The 18,118-nt window shown below is 35.7% G+C and overlaps 1 protein-coding gene and 1 long non-coding RNA gene across 4 annotated transcripts in view; one reads left to right on the forward strand and one right to left on the reverse strand.

Annotated features, from left to right (window-relative positions):
* Positions 1–7,913, reverse strand: part of LOC118918629 (uncharacterized) — a 74,220-nt gene extending 66,307 nt beyond the window's left edge. For both annotated transcript variants that reach the window (XR_008993433.1, XR_008993432.1), the window contains exon 1: positions 5,884–7,913. This is a non-coding gene — a long non-coding RNA (uncharacterized LOC118918629). The remainder of the gene's footprint in view (positions 1–5,883) is intronic.
* Positions 790–17,183, forward strand: MYOT (myotilin). 2 transcript variants are annotated; one of them, XM_036897560.2, is made up of 10 exons: positions 790–936; positions 3,456–4,022; positions 7,920–8,094; positions 8,946–9,050; positions 11,415–11,464; positions 12,058–12,190; positions 14,075–14,282; positions 15,578–15,743; positions 16,185–16,318; positions 16,551–17,183. In XM_036897560.2, exons 2-10 carry the CDS (start codon positions 3,667–3,669, stop codon positions 16,721–16,723), a joined length of 1,500 nt encoding a protein of 499 aa, XP_036753455.2. In that variant the 5' UTR covers positions 790–936; positions 3,456–3,666; the 3' UTR covers positions 16,724–17,183. The 2 variants fall into 2 exon arrangements, with proteins under 2 accessions (XP_036753455.2, XP_036753462.2); XM_036897567.2 differs by having other exon boundaries at positions 11,418–11,464.
* Positions 17,184–18,118: the final 935 nt, after the last annotated feature.

Below are 18,118 nucleotides of genomic sequence, written 5' to 3' on the forward strand. Positions count from 1 at the left end.
AATACCAAGACGGTCTCCTTGGTGAAAGAGAAGAAACTGCGTAACTGTTAGGAGTAAGGGAGATGAAGGTAGGAGAGTTGATATAGCACAGAGCCCTAGCTGTATAGACTGCTTATTTGCTTGATAGTTTCTTAAGTGTTTCTAAACTCTTTTAAAATAAAAGGACAAGTCAAGGCAGCGCATATCATACAGAGTCAGAAAACTTGCTAAAGAAACCAAATCATGTTTTTCGATATCCCGGCCTTCCTAGTGACACAGCATCGCTCCGCTTTCTGCCTTCCTAGTGACACAGCATCGCTCCGCTTTCTGCCTTTGTCCAGACCACACCCTCTCTCTTGAAACAAACTGCTTGAACCCTGCTCCACCCCTTCTCCCACTTGGCAAGAGGAAAAAAAAGCCTTCAGATGAACAGCTATCCAATACAAATCTATTTCAAGCCCATCCATCCCTGGTCTTATTTCTGGGAAGTCTTATTAGATAGAACACATTTCTTAGAATACTAGTTTCCTTTTAGTCATTCTTTATTAAACAGAGAAGATTCTAGACCCCCACCATAATAAAGAAATTGAGTTTTCATTCTACTATTTCCCATTTCCCAATTCATTGTTCTTTCCCCTACATGAGCTTGCTAAAGCTCGTAGTCAAAATTCACATCTAAAATAAAGAGGCCTGAAAGAGAAATTCACGTAATCCCACTCCTTACATATCCCTAAGACATGCGAGATATTGTTTAGATCGTGGACTCTTACTTTGACATGCCAGCATAGGTAGGTGGACGGGCTAGCACATCAGATGTCACTGCTTGGCAGCTGATAAAAGTCAGCGGTGCTATAATACTAAGCACAGAGCCACTAGATTAGTGTGTGAGGGAAGGGAATGCCTCTTCCCTCCCTTCAGTAGTGGGTTAAACCCAACTGGCACCCTCTGGAACTACGGGTAAGTCCCTTCTTTATTCTGCTACAGTTTTGGGTTTTGTTTTTGCTTTTTGTCCAAATCAGGGGAGTGTGTATAGAGGTGATCTTCAGATAAAAAGTTTGAAAGCCACAACATCGTAATGGTATTATACAAAGATTGGAAGAGAAAGTGACCTATTCATTCCACTGAAACTGTAAACCATTATACAAGGGGTAGAGGCAAAGACAGTTGTGTGTCATTCTGTTTAAATCATCATTTTTCCTTGAAAAGGGACAGTTGGTCTGACTGTAACTGTGATGATAACCTACAGCTGCAAAATATCCTTAATTTTTTTGTGCCAGACTGTCCTTTATTAGAGGTAGGAAAAAAATGTTAAGAATTTTTAAATAGGAGACTGGATAGTATTTTTATAAAATCTTTGAAATTTATGTAATATTATTTGGAATAAAATGGATGAAAATTACTGTCATGTAACAGAATCTATTAGGGAATTAAACTGTTGAACAGTAACTACAAACATGAAGAAACCCTTTCAGAGTTACCTGTGTGAACATCTGTATAAACTTTTGTGGAGATGTGAATAAAATGAAATTTTTGAGAAAACATATTTTTAATCAAGCTTTAAAAAAATGACAGTAATTGTTAACTATGTAGACCAGTACCAAAAAAGTAGAAGACAGTCAACATTCTAAAAATGTATGTAAAGAAAAATAGATAACTTCTTGGAAAATATCTATTGGCTATTTGTTAAATAGTTTATTCCTTGCTATTTGACATGAATCTGAGCAGTCTGCCTGCCCAAAAAAATTTAGAAACCAAACTCTGGATTCAATTCTGCAATGGAATGAATAAACCCATAACTACAAAACTACTTGCCTTGAAATAGAGTCTTTTTTTTTTAGAAGATCTAATTAAAGCCTTCTTCTGGATGTTTTCCCCAACAATTTAAAGGCCTAATACAGTTAATTACTAAAATGCACTCTAGTTGAATGTGCTTGTGTTCATAAACTTGAAATTAAGTAATATAACCTTATAAATGTTCTTTTTCAAGGGAATCATTTGGTCTGTTTAGTTGCATTTTTGTTCTTTCCTAAAACTGCTAGTTTTAATTTCATTCTACACTACATATACAATCTTAGGATGAAGTTGTTTAGTCTGGAAGTTTTTCATTAAAAATGACACTTTCTTCAAGATAGGAAATTAAATAATTAGAAGACTTTGTTTGAATAATGAAAATTTGGTTAATTTTATCAGTTACAAGTTTATCAATATGTCAGCATTGGTTTATACTATGTATAAACAAACTAAATGTATTTTGAATAAAGACAGAACCAATGCTACAACAATTTATAGGGCTAGTCTGTATGTAATGTCTCTACACAGTCCTGTTTACACTTACTATTCTAATGGAAGAAATAAGAGGTAAAAATAATCCTTCAAGGTTGATTTCAGTGGCAAATGATTCACTTAAGGAAAAATGGGTAACTACTATAGGAAGTATGGAGCACCAATACAGAGCTAAGTAAGAGAAACGGCACCCATCCTTTCTTGGTAAGGTATAGGCTAACTTCACGGTTGCCTTACCTTCTGTACATCCTGTTTGCCATTTCAAAGGAAGAAGTAAGAGTGGACATAAAACAATTGCAAAATTAGCCTAAAATATGTATTGAACAGGTAAAAATATTAAAAAGTAAAAGCCTAAATAATTAAGAGAACATTAAGACCAGTTAACTAGATAGTATAATCTAAATGTTACAGGAAAAATGTACCAATGGCTTTGGAATGCACAGTCAGTAACATATATACACACAGAGAGACACACACATAGCTACTCCTTAATTATCACCTAGTTTGGTACTATGGTCAATTTGGAATCAAGGGGAGAAAAAGCAGTGAATTATAAGGTTAAAGAAAAAAAATCCACTCAAAACTGACAATAGTGGATTACAGATGTTCACCCCACTATGTGAAATTGTGAAAGGATGAAGGAATAAACAGACATTAATGTTCTTTATAAGAGAAGCTTATTGTTTCCCTTGATTTACCAAGATGTCATTCATCACAGATCACAAAGATATGAATTAACTGGTGTTATCAGAAGAACTCTTCATTGGTTTTGATGAGTAGTGGGAAGAATTTAGACTGAATGGAAGTGACATGTTGTATATTTAACTGCTAATAATTTTAAACCATTAAATCTCTGTGTTAATGAAACTGCAGCTTCTTGGCAAAACCTAAAATGAGAACATAAAATTATCACCTTGAGCAACATCAGAGAATTTCTTTTCATAAATAACCACTTGGCAAACTCAAATTTTGTGCTCCTACATCTTGAAGCCCCAGGTATGATTTAAGAATCACCCAGAGCCAAACATGTATGAATCTTCAGGGAAAAAGTCATTTGTGCAAAGACAGATAAAGCAAGGGGAGGTCTAGAAGCCACCTTGAGGTGATCTTGAAAGCACATGTGCTCCAAAAGACGTTACACAGTACAGCTTTTTATATGTATGTTGTAACTGAGTCATTTTCTCCTTTTGAAGGAACAATATTCTTCAAGAGAAGGCCACTCCATCAAAGCCAGGAGCACAATATTCCCAGGACCTCAACCAGGAGGGGCAGACCGAGGTTGCTTCTGATTCCTTGCGACCCTCTGTAATTCCAGACTTGCAGCCCCAAATTCAAACCCCCCCCACTCAAGAAGCCAATCATTATAGTAGTGAATTGCCTTCATCTTCCATTTACCAGCTAAGCATGTTTAACTACGAACGTCCCAAACACTTCATCCAATCCCAAAACCCATGTGGCTCAAGACTGCAGCCGCCTGGCCCAGAAACCTCCAGCTACTCTAGCCAGACCAAACAGTCTTCCATTACCATCCAGCCCCGCCAGTGCACAGAGAAAAGATTTTCTGCCTCTTCAACAGTGAGCTCTCACATCACCATGTCCTCCTCTGCTTTCCCTGCTTCTCCCCAGCAGCTTGCCGGCTCCAACCCAAGCCAAAGGGTTACAGCCACCCACAGCCAGTCCCCAGCCAGCTTCCTCAGCAGCATATTGCCATCACAGCCTGACTACAATAGCAGGAAAACCCCTTCCTCCGTGGACTCCACGTAAGTGAGTTTTTACAATACATGTACATGGACAGAGACTGCACATACAGTGAGGAGTGTCATTCACTCCTCCCTGACTGAAAGGGCAATGTGACCTCAAGGTCTCACTCCCTTATTCTCCTAGAACACCCTGAACCAGGGTACTGACAATAAGAGGTCATCTGACCCATTCTCCAGTGTCTAGGCTGAGTTGAACCCAGATGAACCTAATACCCCACACAGTTACTTACCTATTTTTATATCCATTCAAAAAAAGATTTCTAACATACCCAAAAACAGAGACCTATTCCCCCAGTTCTAAGTTCTTCATATTGTAAATTTAATTGCTCTGGTTCTGGGCTCTGTTGAAACAAAGAACACCTGTCTGCTCTTCCTCAGATAGGATTTCCTCTCACATAAGTAGAGGCTATTAAATTTCTTCTCAGTCTTAGTCTTTTCTTCCTATCCATTTTCCCCTCTGATCCTGAATATTCACTTGGCTAAAAAGAAAATCTGGGATTCAGACACTAGAATTTTCCTTACTATGATAAGAAGAAGAAAGGCTTGAATCAATAAACGACATCAGGCAAACTACACTGTTCAAACCGGCTGCATTGAGTTAAATGCAGGGAAGAGCCCCTGCAGCCTTGTGCAAGCACGTGCTGTCTCCACAGCCCTAAAGCTGTCCTGGAGAACCTGATACGAAGGAGGACGCAGGGGCTGTGCTTTTTTTAAAACATGAACTGAATACTTTGTGCTTATGCAAACTGACAGCTATCAGTTTTCCTACTGCTTGGCTGGCTAAAGCATCTAAGAATTAAATCAGAGGCATCTAAAAAAATAGTCTGATGGAAAATGTCTTGTTACAGGCTTATCAACGAATTTGCTGAAATTCTTGCTAATTTCTCTCAGTCGTCTCCAGAGGCTAATTTTTCTTGGGATTCCTTTCATTGGGGATAACTCTGGAAAACTAGGTGAACTGACTCCAGCAATTCAACTTACAAAGAACCTTCCTGATATTTTTAAAACTAGTAACCAGGAAAGCCAAAGACATTTGTTAGAATCCTATAGGTCCTAGGTTGAACTATTTGGAATGACGGATAGTCAATTACTTTTGACCTACACAAATGGCATTCTCATAGGTCTGACCTAATTTTTTAAAAGATGCCTTCAAGAATTCAGAGCCCTCTCTTTCTCTTCCCTCCCAATTTCCCATTATACCCATCATCACACACTACAGATATTTCTTGTTTACATTTTACTCATTTTCCATCTGGCTTTCAATTATTTCAGATTTCCTATATGAGCATTTTTAAATCTAGAATAACCTTTCTGACTATACTTTTCTTAGTAAAATCTTCAAACCTATTCCAAATTCCTTCCCAGAAAAGAAAGCCATCAATAAATATTACTAGGCTTCAACCACATTCCTAGCTCTGTGCACAGACTAAAAAGAGAAGAAAGGCAAAAATGGAAAGGATACAAAATAAAGCATGGATGGTCCCTGAACCAGAGATCAAAGATCCAGCTTTAGCTGTTCCATTTGCAGCAACCATAGAGAACTCTTAATCTTCCCACCGCCACTTGATACCCATTCAGCGCCCAGCTGCACAGAGTGGAAAGCTCTGGCCCTTTGAACTTCTGTGCACAACTCCCTCATTGTTATGACAGGCTTAAGTTTGGCCTGTCTTCTAAAATAATCCCTTGGATTCCGACCTACAGAAGTCCAAAAGCTTTACTTAGCTTTTTATCAGTAGGAAACCTTCAAGCAAACGTTTTAGTCAGTTGATCAAACCGTAGACTAGAAATTGAGCGGAATTCTTTAATTTTAATCATTCCTTTCAAAAAGTCTGATGCATGATATTCAGCAAGATTAACTTACCTGCTTGGTGATTCTGTTTTTAGATCTGTAACAAAATTAAGGATTTGGGTGATTAATGATAGAGAAAAAGACCTACCTATAAAGCAGTGTGTAAGTATAATATTAGTTCATCAATACGAGCAGATATCAAGACCTAACACTTAAACCATGTAAGCTGGTAATAATGCGGGTATTCAGTGAATAAAGTGACGGAGTTTACATCAGTAATTCTCAGGTTTGGTTTTGATAACCCTTCAGGATTTCTCAGATACTTCACATTATATGATGACAGTCTGAACACAGCATTATTTAATGCTAATTCGCTTTAACAAACACATGTGACTTTTATAAACAAGATAGGCCAGTATTAACAAAAAAACAATAGGCTATTATAACTTCACATAGAGACTCAGGAGATCTATAAGACCAAAGGAATTTTACCACTTTGACCTGGGAATTCCATCTTGGAAAAAAAAAAAAAAAACTCACTATTTATTTAAACATTTTGTTCAGCTATTTACTTCACTGAACAAATCTGACTTTAGTTAAGGATTAATATAGAAAAGCCTAAAGATCTGAAATGTAAGATGGGAAAATGCTGATCACCAACTTTAAATACAGAGCACCTTGAATACAATGAAAAATACTCATTCTTTCAACTGACATTATTGCCTATACCCAGGCTCTATGTTAGTCGATATAAATGATACAATGGTGAGTAAAAAGACATCTTTTTTCTTCCTTACTTTTACAATCTAGAATTTACTAACCAAGTCTCCAAAGCCTTCAAAAATTAAGAGTCAGGCTCCACTCAGAGAAAATATGTTTCACGTAGCACAAGTTCTCTTAATGATCCTTGGGAATATTTGAATAGGAATGTCACCAATAGAACAGACCAGGTTGCCCCATCTGGACAACTGTAGAATGTTTATGATGGTAACAGTAAAAAAACTCACTTGGCAGTGGCCAGTTTTCCCAAATTAAACAGAGATAAGCTAGCGCCTGCAGGGTCCTGAACAAATGAACCAGGTGAAGTCTGAACAAAGCACTGTGTGAAGTGTGAGCTACCTAACAGACCTAATACAGAACTCCCTAAATTCCATTCCTGCCCTTTATCAGAATTAACAAGGAAACCTGGGAATGGCAAGAACTTCTCAGAAGAGAATTTAAGATCAGAGCTTGAAATTAGGCCTTAAGCCCAAAATCTTCAGTCGCTATTCAAATTTGCTTGCTTTCTTCCCAACACCCCCCCCCTTTTTTCAGTTTATATTTCTTTCTCTTTCCTCACCTAATCATCCCTTTCTTTCGCTAAAAATCCCTTCAGCAATGTTGAGGAATCTGTCATTACTGTAGAAGCTATTTGTTATGTAAATGCCATACTTGGCTTTTCTAGAAGACGTAATTAACAGGATAGGAAATAGAAAAATCAGAGACTATGTTAAACTGTAGACTCCAAACAAAGCAATAGAATATTCACTAAATACCAGTAGCTATACTGGCAAACGTTTAGCAATCAGCTCTAGAGGAAGGACCATGATCTGTGTATTCACCAGGATCCCTGGGGTAGGCATTTCCACCGCCAATTTCAAACTACAACATGAGATCACCGGGAGCTGGGAAGAGATGCTAGAAATCAGCTCTCCTGGGCCCATCTGAGTCAACTCCAGCTCACCACCTCTTTCTATCCAACCACAAATCAAACTTGCAAAATTCAACTTTCAGATTGGAAGAGCTTCAAGCTGCCAGTGGCTAGACTTACTTTCACTTCTTCAGGGGAGATCTTCCAGGAAGGACGTCCTCCTCAGGTCTCATCAAAATGATTCCTCCTGCCGCTTAATTTTCCTTTGCCAAGAGTAAAAAAAAGAAAGCTGGTAACCATTGGTAAAAAATCCTTCTTGACAGTTATTAGGGAAATTGGTATTTTTAATAACACTAGTATTACTGAGTAGTAGATTCAATCTATCTAAAGGTGACGGACAAAATGAGGCCAATTTTATTTTAGGCATCACATCTGACTTTAAAGATCTTTTCTTAAAAACCTTTTTTTCTTTTTAAAGCTATCAACACCCCTCAGTTGGCCAACCTGTAAATGCTAAGCCATCGCACAGTGCAAACGCTAAGCCCACACCAAGGACTCCAGACCACGAAATACAAGGATCAAAAAAAGCTCTGATTCAAGATTTGGAGAGAAAACTAAAATGCAAGGACAGCCTTCTTCATAATGGAAATCAAGTAAGCAAGATGTCTATTTGTACAAAAAGCTAATTAAACTATAAAATCTAATCGCAGTAGGAAAGTTCTGCCTGTCTCACAGATCTATGTCCATATAATCAACAAGGGATCGGATTTCTAAAAAGAGGTGCTATTTGGGCCCTATTCCATATTTCTCTGCATAAAATCACCTCTTGGTTTTCAGTAGTAAAAGCACGAAACAAATGAAAAAAATCAATCTGATATAATTAATTTAATGAAAATCTAGTAAAATTTGTCTGATGACCAAATAACTAATAGGAAATACTGTAATCTACTTCTTCATGTATTTGGCATATATTATTGATGGCAAAATAGCTATAATTTTTATTCTGTAACCCTTACTGTGCAGATTGTATTAGTCACTTATCTTTGAAACAGTATTACATGCCTTTAATCCAAATACACTTAGCATACTAGTCGCACTGCTTTCAACCATAAGTCAAATATTCAGTGTTCATTTAATGAAAGTTACTTCTGAATGTGAGGACATGTAGTGATATATTTGAAGACAGAGTATATGGAAATATGCAGAACAAGGAGGAAGGGAAAGAATTTCTCTTCACGTGGGAGAGTTTCATTTAAGGGTGATTATGCCTGCCTTTCCTCGGAGCAAAAAGGAAACAGAAGTATTACAGGTGAGGGAAGTGGCACTAGAATGAAAGGAAAATGCTTCAAAAGAAAAAAAAGGCTTTTTAAAAGCATAGTATCTATAATTCAAAAGACAGAACTATACTGCTTTGATATAATTCTTGGTGATTTTCAGGTGAAGCTGTACAAACAATTCTTATCGAATCTCATTAGTATCTCGTTAATGACTTATTTCTTTAAAGCGGCTAACATATGAGGAGAAGATGGCTCGCAGATTGCTAGGACCACAGAATGCAGCTGCTGTGTTTCAAGCTCAAAATGACAGTGATGCACAAGATTCACCACAGGTAAATTAAAATAATCTTTATCTAACTTAAGTACTTTCCTTTTATATGATTTTTAAATGTCTGCTGTTCTAAATGTTTACAAATAGCACTGAAGCAAAAGTCAATCACTTCCATGCTCTATTAGATATAAAAAGGAGAGGACACATTGGGCCAAAATGTATATATATAAAACTTAAAATTTTACCCCATTTTCTAATGGTTTTAATCTCTGCATATGAAATGTCACAAAGTCAAAACACCAGTAGGCTAACGGTGCCATTTTTCTTCTGGACATTTAGGGGTCAGTTAGGCCTAGAACTCTTTCTATAAAATCTATATGGGCAGAGATTTATGAGTTGAAATCTTTAACAGCACAGAAGTTAAAACTCTAAGCTAAAGTAATTATAACCTCTTCTCATAAGCTGTTTATTATTTCAATGTTTTAAAATATATTCATGGTACTAATGAAACACCCATTTCTTTTTGTCATGTTCCTGTATTCAACAATGCTTATTAAAGACAAAACAAGCAAGCAAGCAACAACAAAAATCCTGAGTAATGGCTCTAAAATTAACAAAGGCTTCCTTTCCAAGAAGGATTTAACTTCTTGGAGGGCAGAAAGTGAACATCCCACAGGCCTGTTCCTGAACAACTTCATTTTAACAAGTAAACTTAATTCTGAAGAGAAATGTACAGTTGGACAGATTGAACTGTTATTGCTCTCTGTGTCTTCCTTCTGTAACTATCTCTCATTCCTTCCCAAAAATCTACAAGAAACTGGGAGCCAAAGGGATGAAACTTAGCACTCAACAAATTCCAAGCCTCTAAGTATAGGAAGCTGAAAATAAGATTTTCATTTCTGTTAAATGCAACTAGACATACTAAAAAGAATGGAGCAGGGACTAATAGAACAACTAACTAGAAACTGAAAACAGAACTAGAATCTCTTTTTGGCTACTGAACAGTTCATTCACTCATTCAACTCATTTATATGGAACACCTACTGTGTGTTGGGCTCTGGACTTGGTCCAGGTGATTACAGCAAGAGTAAAATGCAAACCTACCTCTATTAGTAGAAATAACTCAAAGCAGCATTATACTGATGATCTAATAATTTCACTGTGTATGACTTCAAGGGTAAAGATGTATTGTTTTTCTCATTCATTCTTTAAACACTTTAAATGAAGGTGACAGTACCAGGAAAAAGGAAAGAGAGCAGCAAATCGTATCATTATGAAACCAAAAGAGCGAAACCTTCCATTTTTTTGTACACTTCAAAAGTTCTACCTAAATAACACTTAATGTCATCAAATGTCATGAAATATATTATGTCTCTGAATATGAATATACATACATATTCAAACCACCACTATAGGAAAAAGTCAAAAACTTAATTTGGACATTTTGACTTTAATTGGATTTTTAAAAATTGAAGTACAGTTGATGTACAATAATATAACTATTTTTATTTTTGACCAAGAAATTAGTGGATCTGTTTGATAACTAAATTGTTGTTTTGACATTTTGTTTAGAGAACATTAAGACTAGCCAAAAATTGTTAAGAATTGCAAGAATTGTTTTAAAATGACAAAATATTCATTCCAAAAAAATTATGTGTACTCAGATTTGCTATGTTGCTATACAGATGTTTTTCAGATATTTGAGTAGAGTCTATAGTTTCTTTGTAGTCTCTGTACTTTGTATCTGCCACTGTGATGGCAGAGTGAAACACAAAATAGGCACTGAATATTTAACCAATTAATTATATTCTAATTTTCATCAATTCATCATTTTATTCTCAAATGGAAAAATTGTCTGGTGCTCAGATATAAATCCTAAAAGATGTTTGCTTAAATTCAATATACCTTTGTTAAGCAGGAAGTAAGTAATGTTTTTCAAAGCCTCTTCATAGCTCTCTCTACACTTACCTTCCATGGTATCCACTGGGATTTTGTGCCAGGAGCTAAGAAGGGAAGTATGTTCCAGTCTAACGTGTTTACTGCTATTGGTACCACTTTAAAGCAGCAGGCATCATACCCTGTACCTACTGCCAGTACAAGTGACTTCATGTCTATTCCTGTTTACTAAAGCACAATCTGTATCATATGTTCCCATTTTAAACACACCAGGGGAACACATCATACTTCATTGTAAAACAGCCATCTAAAAACTGAACCACTATCAATTCAACGTCTAGCTTATTTTCACAAATCACACCTGCTGAACAATCCTATTAATCTGGGGACTACTTGCTAGAGTACTACAAGGTTAGTGCACAGTATTTTAAAAGCTGACAAGCTAAATATGTAGAACTATGAATATACTTATTTTTGCTTCTCTTCAAACAACCACACGTTAACATTCTCATGTTGTTTTAACTTTAAGCAGCACAACTCAGAAAATGCACAACTGCAAGTTCCCACATCCCAAATAAGGTAAAAAAATTTTTTAATTTTAAAGAAATATGTATTTTGCTACCTACAATGTTTTCACCTTCGAAATGTAATATCTATTAAGCCCTCAAACTTTCTACATACCTTTTATAAAAAACAATGTGAGTTTTCTAATCCAGAGATGATATCAAAATTTTTATCTGTTAATTATCACAACTACCTCAGAGGAAGTTTTTAAATGTGTTGGTCAAATAAACCAGGACCATGTTTCCATGTTAAACAACCTTCTTATGACAACTGAAACCTACTAATTATACAGTCTCTGCATGTGGTAAGAATTGTCCATGGGGTATTCTGCATTATAGATCAGTTTCTTCATCAACTCTTAGCATTGTAAAAAAGAACCAACATGTAATTTGTACCAGATGTTTCTAAATTGCTACCATCTCTAAAAGTCATCAAATATTCCACAGCTAAATAAATCCCAGAGACCTCTCTCCAACGTTATTATTATTACACTATTAGATCAAACAGAATAGATTCTGAGGTTTCAAATTTGATAGCTAAACTATATTCATGTGAATAGAAGAGCAATGACAATTTCCTGCATAGTGATTACTAAAATGTTTTTGTAGAAGCAGATCATCTTCAAGGGGAGATGTGAATGATCAGGATGCTATCCAAGAGAAATTTTACCCACCTCGCTTCATTCAAGTACCAGAGCACATGTCAATTGAAGAAGGAAGATTCTGCAGAATGGATTTCAAAGTAAGAGAAGGGGTTCACAAATACTGCAGGAAAACTAACAATGGGGTACTAAGTTTTGAAAAATGACCTCTTCCTATTCATCATAGCTTGTCACACAGCTTGAGAAGTGTATACGATGAGTAAGACACAAAAATTCTAGAGCTAAGCTTAGCTGGGTTTGAATCCTGGCTCTGCCACTTGCAAGCTGTATAACCTTAGAGAAGTCACTTAACTTCTCTGTGCTTTTGTCTCATCTATACAATGGAATAACAAATGTACCTACCTCATAATGTGGTTAGCAGTAACTGAGGCATAAGGTACTCACAATAGTGCCCAGCACATAATAAGTACTCTATATAAGTGAAGCTATCATAACAATAGGATTTCTGAAGTAGAATGGAGAGGAATGCCCAGAGTGCACTCTTTCATTCCTCTCAAAAAATTCAAGCCAGACATATGCACCCCTATGTTTATCACAGCACTATTTACAATAGCCAAGAAATGGAAGCAACCTAAGAGTCCATCAGTAGATGAATGGATAAAGAAGATGTGGTACATATACACAATGGAATATTATCCAGCCATAAGAAGAAAACAAATCCTACCATTTGCAACAACATGGATGGAGCTAGAGGGTATTTTGCTCAGTGAAATAAGCCAGGTAGAAAAAGACAAGTACCAAATGATTTCTCTTATCTGTGGAGCATAAGAACAAAGAAAAACACTGAAGGAACAAAACAGCAGCAGACACAGAACCCAAGAATGGACTAACAGTTACCAAAGGGAAAGAGACTGGGGAGGATGGGTGGGGAGGGAGGGATAAGGGGGAAAAAAAGGGGGGCATTAAGATTAGCAGACATAATGTGGGGTGTGGGGCATGGGGAGGGCTGTACAACACCGAGATGACAAGTAGTGATTCTATAGCATCTTACTATGCTGATCGACAGTGACTGTAATGGGGTATGTTGGGGGGACTTGGTGATGGGTGGAGTCTAGTAAACATAATGTTCCTCATGCAATTGTAGATTAATAATACCAAAATTTAATAAATAAATTTAAAAAAAGATAGTATAAAAAAAGAAAAAGAAATTCAAGCCAACCTGTCCACCTACAATAGCTCTTCAGAAAGGCCTACACTTTTATTATCCTTATTTGGAGAACTTGTCCTTGAAAAATGTTTTCCTGGATTCCTTATGAATGAAAATCAGTATATGGGCTTAATTGTTAAGGCTTATATAAAGACACTTAACAAACTGCCATTTACACAACAGAACTACACTCCGAACATGTTTTAGAAAGGTAGTCACTAGATCAGCAAGTCTCACATATATGTGCCCCTGGGATTTCATTTGCTGTCACCATTAGCCAAAAAAGCTTTATGGCTTCATATTCCTTGTGGAGACCAATACAACATAAATTCGTGTTCTAACTATAGTTACTGAGAAATCTTAAAGGGCCTGAGATTGCATACAAAAGACATAACAATTACTGATATTTGTATATTATTTTACAGTGTGCAAAATGTTTCTTCACTCATTATCTCACTCATTATCTCAGTTGATCCTCACGGTAATTTTGTGTGGTAAGCAGAGCAGTCATTGTTACCTGAATATTATTTTACTAAAGATAAAACTGAGCCTCAGATAAACTAAAAAAAATTTTTCCCAATTTGTGGGATGGGATTTGAGATAGTCTGAAAATACTATATACTCATGTTGAGAATTTTAATTTCCACAGTTTTGTTAAAAAATTGTTAAAAGCAAGTAACTTTTTAAGCCCTTGCTTTTCATTTTCAATCACAAACCCACTCAGATGCAGGAATTGTTGAAATTCACAAATGGACAAATAGGTTCCAATGATGCTATAATTTAACATTCTGTCATCTCCTTGTGTTTCCACATCTAGGTGAGTGGACTGCCAGCTCCTGATGTGTCATGGTTTCTAAACGGAAGACCAGTTCAATCTGATGATTTTCACAAAATGATAGTATCTGAAAAGGGTTTTCATTCACTCATCTTTGAAGTGGTCAGAACTTCAGATGCAGGGGCTTATGTATGTGTTGCCAAGAACAGAGCAGGAGAAGCCACCTTTACTGTGCAGCTGGACGTCCTGGGTAAGCCTTCAAAGCAATCTTCAAGAAAGCCTTAAAATCCAACAGTTAAAAAAAAAAGTGTTAAAAAAAGAAAAACCCAGAACACTTCATATTTAAAGTTAATACCTACAAACCAAGTGGAACACCTATTCTTATCTAAAAGCCATAGCAGGAAGGGGGAACCAGCATTTTTGAAGGAAACTCAGTGAAACTGGAATGACACATCTACCACCAAAGCTTTTCTGGAAAGGAAAGGAAAAAATGGTACAACTTTAGACCAAATAAGGTAGTAGAAGCATCTCTAGATGTTATTAAAGGGTCTTAAAGTGAAAAGTTTTAGTCTAATCATTTATTTACAGTCTAAAATAATCTTATTTTTACAGAATTGTTATAATCACATGTAATTTAAAACTCCAGAGTAAATGTCAAGGTTACTTTGACTATGTTCTCTTTACTAGGAAACTAGTCTCTAATTATAACAAAAGCATACCTACTTTTTAGAAAATGGGTATGGCAAAACTCATGTCTCAAATTTGTCTTTGGTAAGGCAATTCTTACAAAATTTATGTCCTGTTTTACAATACTACAACTTAAGTGCCTTACAAAAAAAATAAAATTCAAATGATTAAGCTTCAGGCAAAATCTCTGTGCTAAAAGCTCTATTCTATAATGTAAGAGCTTAAAGAAACCTTGGAAAACACAACCTCATTTTTTCTTCAGAAAAACTAGTTTGTATAATATAATATGATAGTGTCATTTCCTCTTTTCCCTCATGTATTTGAGGAAAAGAAACATAAAAGCAATAATTCCTGACATTTATATATTATTTTAGCTTACAAAATGCCTCTTCACTCATTATCTCAACTGATCCTCACAATAATTTTGTGTGGTATGCACAGCGGTCACTATGACCTGGATGTTATTTTACAATAGATAAAACTGAGCCTCAGAGAAACTAAAAAAAGGTTTCCCAATTTGGCATGGCTGGTGGGGCAAACAGAGAATTTGAGCCCACGCTGTCTGGTCTTTCCACCATTCATGCTCCTCTCTTATAGATGTGATGATAAATTAGATTATGATTAAATTCTTTATATGAAACATTATTATAAATTCAATGCATCATTATACTACTGTTTTAGAAGTCTAAATGGTATAATAATACAATAGTATTACTTATTTTTTAACTAAAACATAATCTTGTTGTCAGTACTTTTTAAAACTTTCGTTATCAACCTACAAATTTCATAATACTTTGGTTTGACTCAGTATCTTTTTAAAAATATTTCAAATACTTGTATTTTTTTATTAATATGTAGCAAAAGAACATAGAAGAGCACCAATGTTTATCTACAAACCACAAAGCAAAAAGGTGTTTGAGGGAGAGTCAGTGAAGCTAGAATGCCAAATCTCAGCTGTACCTCCACCAAAGCTTTTCTGGAAAAAAAATAATGAAATGGTACAATTCAACACGGATCGAATAAGGTAGGATAAGCATTTTTAGACTTAACTATTATTTATTTGGGTGAATCAAGTTATACTTTGAAATGCATTATAAATGGCATGCATTTGTGATCTTTGGTTTTTAAAACACATACAGAAATATAATAAACCTCATTAAACCAGATTCCACTCATTAGAAATTTAAGTCATAATGTAGGCTAAGACCCTTTTACTAACAATAAAGAATGACGCTTTTTGTCTGCACATTATAAAAGATGGCTCAAGGAAATAAATGGCATAAACAAGATTAAGGGGATATGTTTAATTCAAGAAAACCAATAGCTATTTGTAATGACTAAGTACAGCCTCAGAATTTCCAAATGCTTTTTCTTCTAACTACTCTGACTCTCTAGATCAGAGGCATCATAAACTTTCACAGGAAAATTAATTCCTATACTTTCTTTTTTTATTGTTTCTTTTCAGCTTATATCATGATAATTCTGGACGAGTTACTTTACTGATAAAAGATGTAAACAAGAAAGATGCTGGGTGGTATACTGTGTCCGCAGTTAATGAAGCTGGAGTGACCACATGTAACACAAGATTAGATGTTACAGGTATGTCACACTATCAACACAAGTATTATAAAGGACTTCACCAGGTAGATTCAATAAGAAACACAAATCCCAGCAGAAAATAAAAATGCATAGTATAAAACTTGAGGGATTTTTTTCCCCATATGTAATCAGTTTTCATTTTGTTTCTTCTCCTGTCTGGTAACGAATACCTAGCACAACCCATCTACTTAGAACAGGTTTTCTGAACTAACTTTCTTTTGACCTTTTTCAGCCCGTCCAAACCAAATTCTTCCAGCTCCTAAGCAGTTACGTGTTCGACCAACTTTCAGCAAGTATTTAGCACTTAATGGCAAAGGTCTGGATGTGAAACAAGCTTTTAACCCTGAAGGAGAGTTTCAGCGTCTGGCAGCTCAATCTGGACTCTATGAAAGTGAAGAGCTTTAATAACTTTCCCAACATTGGAAAACACAACTACATCATTAGTAATATATTCAATTAAAATTCAAAAAATAAATCCATAGCTGTATTAACAGATTATGGCTTTAATTAGGTAATATAACTAATACATACTTATAATATCCTTTGACTCTTGCACATTCTATCTACTTCTCTTCTCTGGTTTGTGAAGCCTACAGTAAATCTGGGAATATGTGTTTGTAATTGTAGAAGACTATCTTAAAATGTGGGGTTTTAACATTTAAGCCATACACATCTAACAATTACAGGCTATGAATTAATATCAACTTTTTAAACACATCTAATGCTTGTAATATGGTTTACTGGTACTGCTTTCTAAATACTGTTTTATCCATTTTCTCTTATAGGAATACTAACATGGCATAGATTATGAGTGTTCCACAACTTAATGTCAAAAGAGAATAAAATTCAAAATGTGTAAAACAAACTGTCTCCTCTTAAAAAGTCTAGATCTTTAAAATAAAACTTCTGGCTTTACATATTCAATAACACTCAACAAAACCTATGAATAACAATTCCAAAAGAGCAACAGTATTATAGTCTAGAACACAAGTGTCTTCTTGGTGAAGCTCACGCAACAGCTCAGTCAATGCCTCTTGAAACCGAGCTAGACTTTCCATAGGTTGCACTTCAAGGCAACCATAGTAACTTAAATCATGACAATCTCTCAAATTGTGATTTTATGTTAGCCAAATAGGTCTCTAATTCTACAAGATCTTTTAGTCTGTAAAGCTCAATGGAGTAAGAATGGCCTGTAAAGTTCATCTGCTTATTTCTTATATTTGATGTACATTCCAGTATCTACATTTGGGGGGATATTTTTCTCCCATATTTCAAGTTTATAAAACGTATTACATTAGAAAGAATAATTTTGGGAGCATCTGAGAGTCCAAGTACAGGAAAAGGCAAATCCTTTAATTAAACTATTCTTAAGCTAGGATAGTAGCCCTTTTTTCCCTCAGGCCTCTACTCCCCTGGCTGTCCGCCTTTTGCTCGGCGTCTTCTATTCCTTTTATCGCTGTTAGTCTTTGATCCTTACTGCTGTGTGGCCTAGTTTTGCTTTTTATCTGCACATAAAACAGCATTTACCAACATCACTCTACATCTCTTTCAGGGAAATAACAAAAGTGGCTTTATTTTTTACTTTCAAAATAGACTTGATGGTTTTCTTTGCTGGCTGCTCTGGCCTTTCAACTGAATTGTTTTATTTTCCTTTTTACCAACATGAGAATCCCTCCTGTCTCATATCCTGGTGGGCTTCTGGATGCCTTAGTTTACAACCAGATTTGTTCGGCCTTTTCTATAGCTGGTCTACAAACCTCCTCCTCACCTTTGCAAAGCTGCTGGGCCAGATGTGGGTCT

This window comes from Manis pentadactyla, chromosome 13 (genome assembly GCF_030020395.1).
Source record: "Manis pentadactyla isolate mManPen7 chromosome 13, mManPen7.hap1, whole genome shotgun sequence".
NCBI classification, from domain to species: domain Eukaryota; kingdom Metazoa; phylum Chordata; class Mammalia; order Pholidota; family Manidae; genus Manis; species Manis pentadactyla.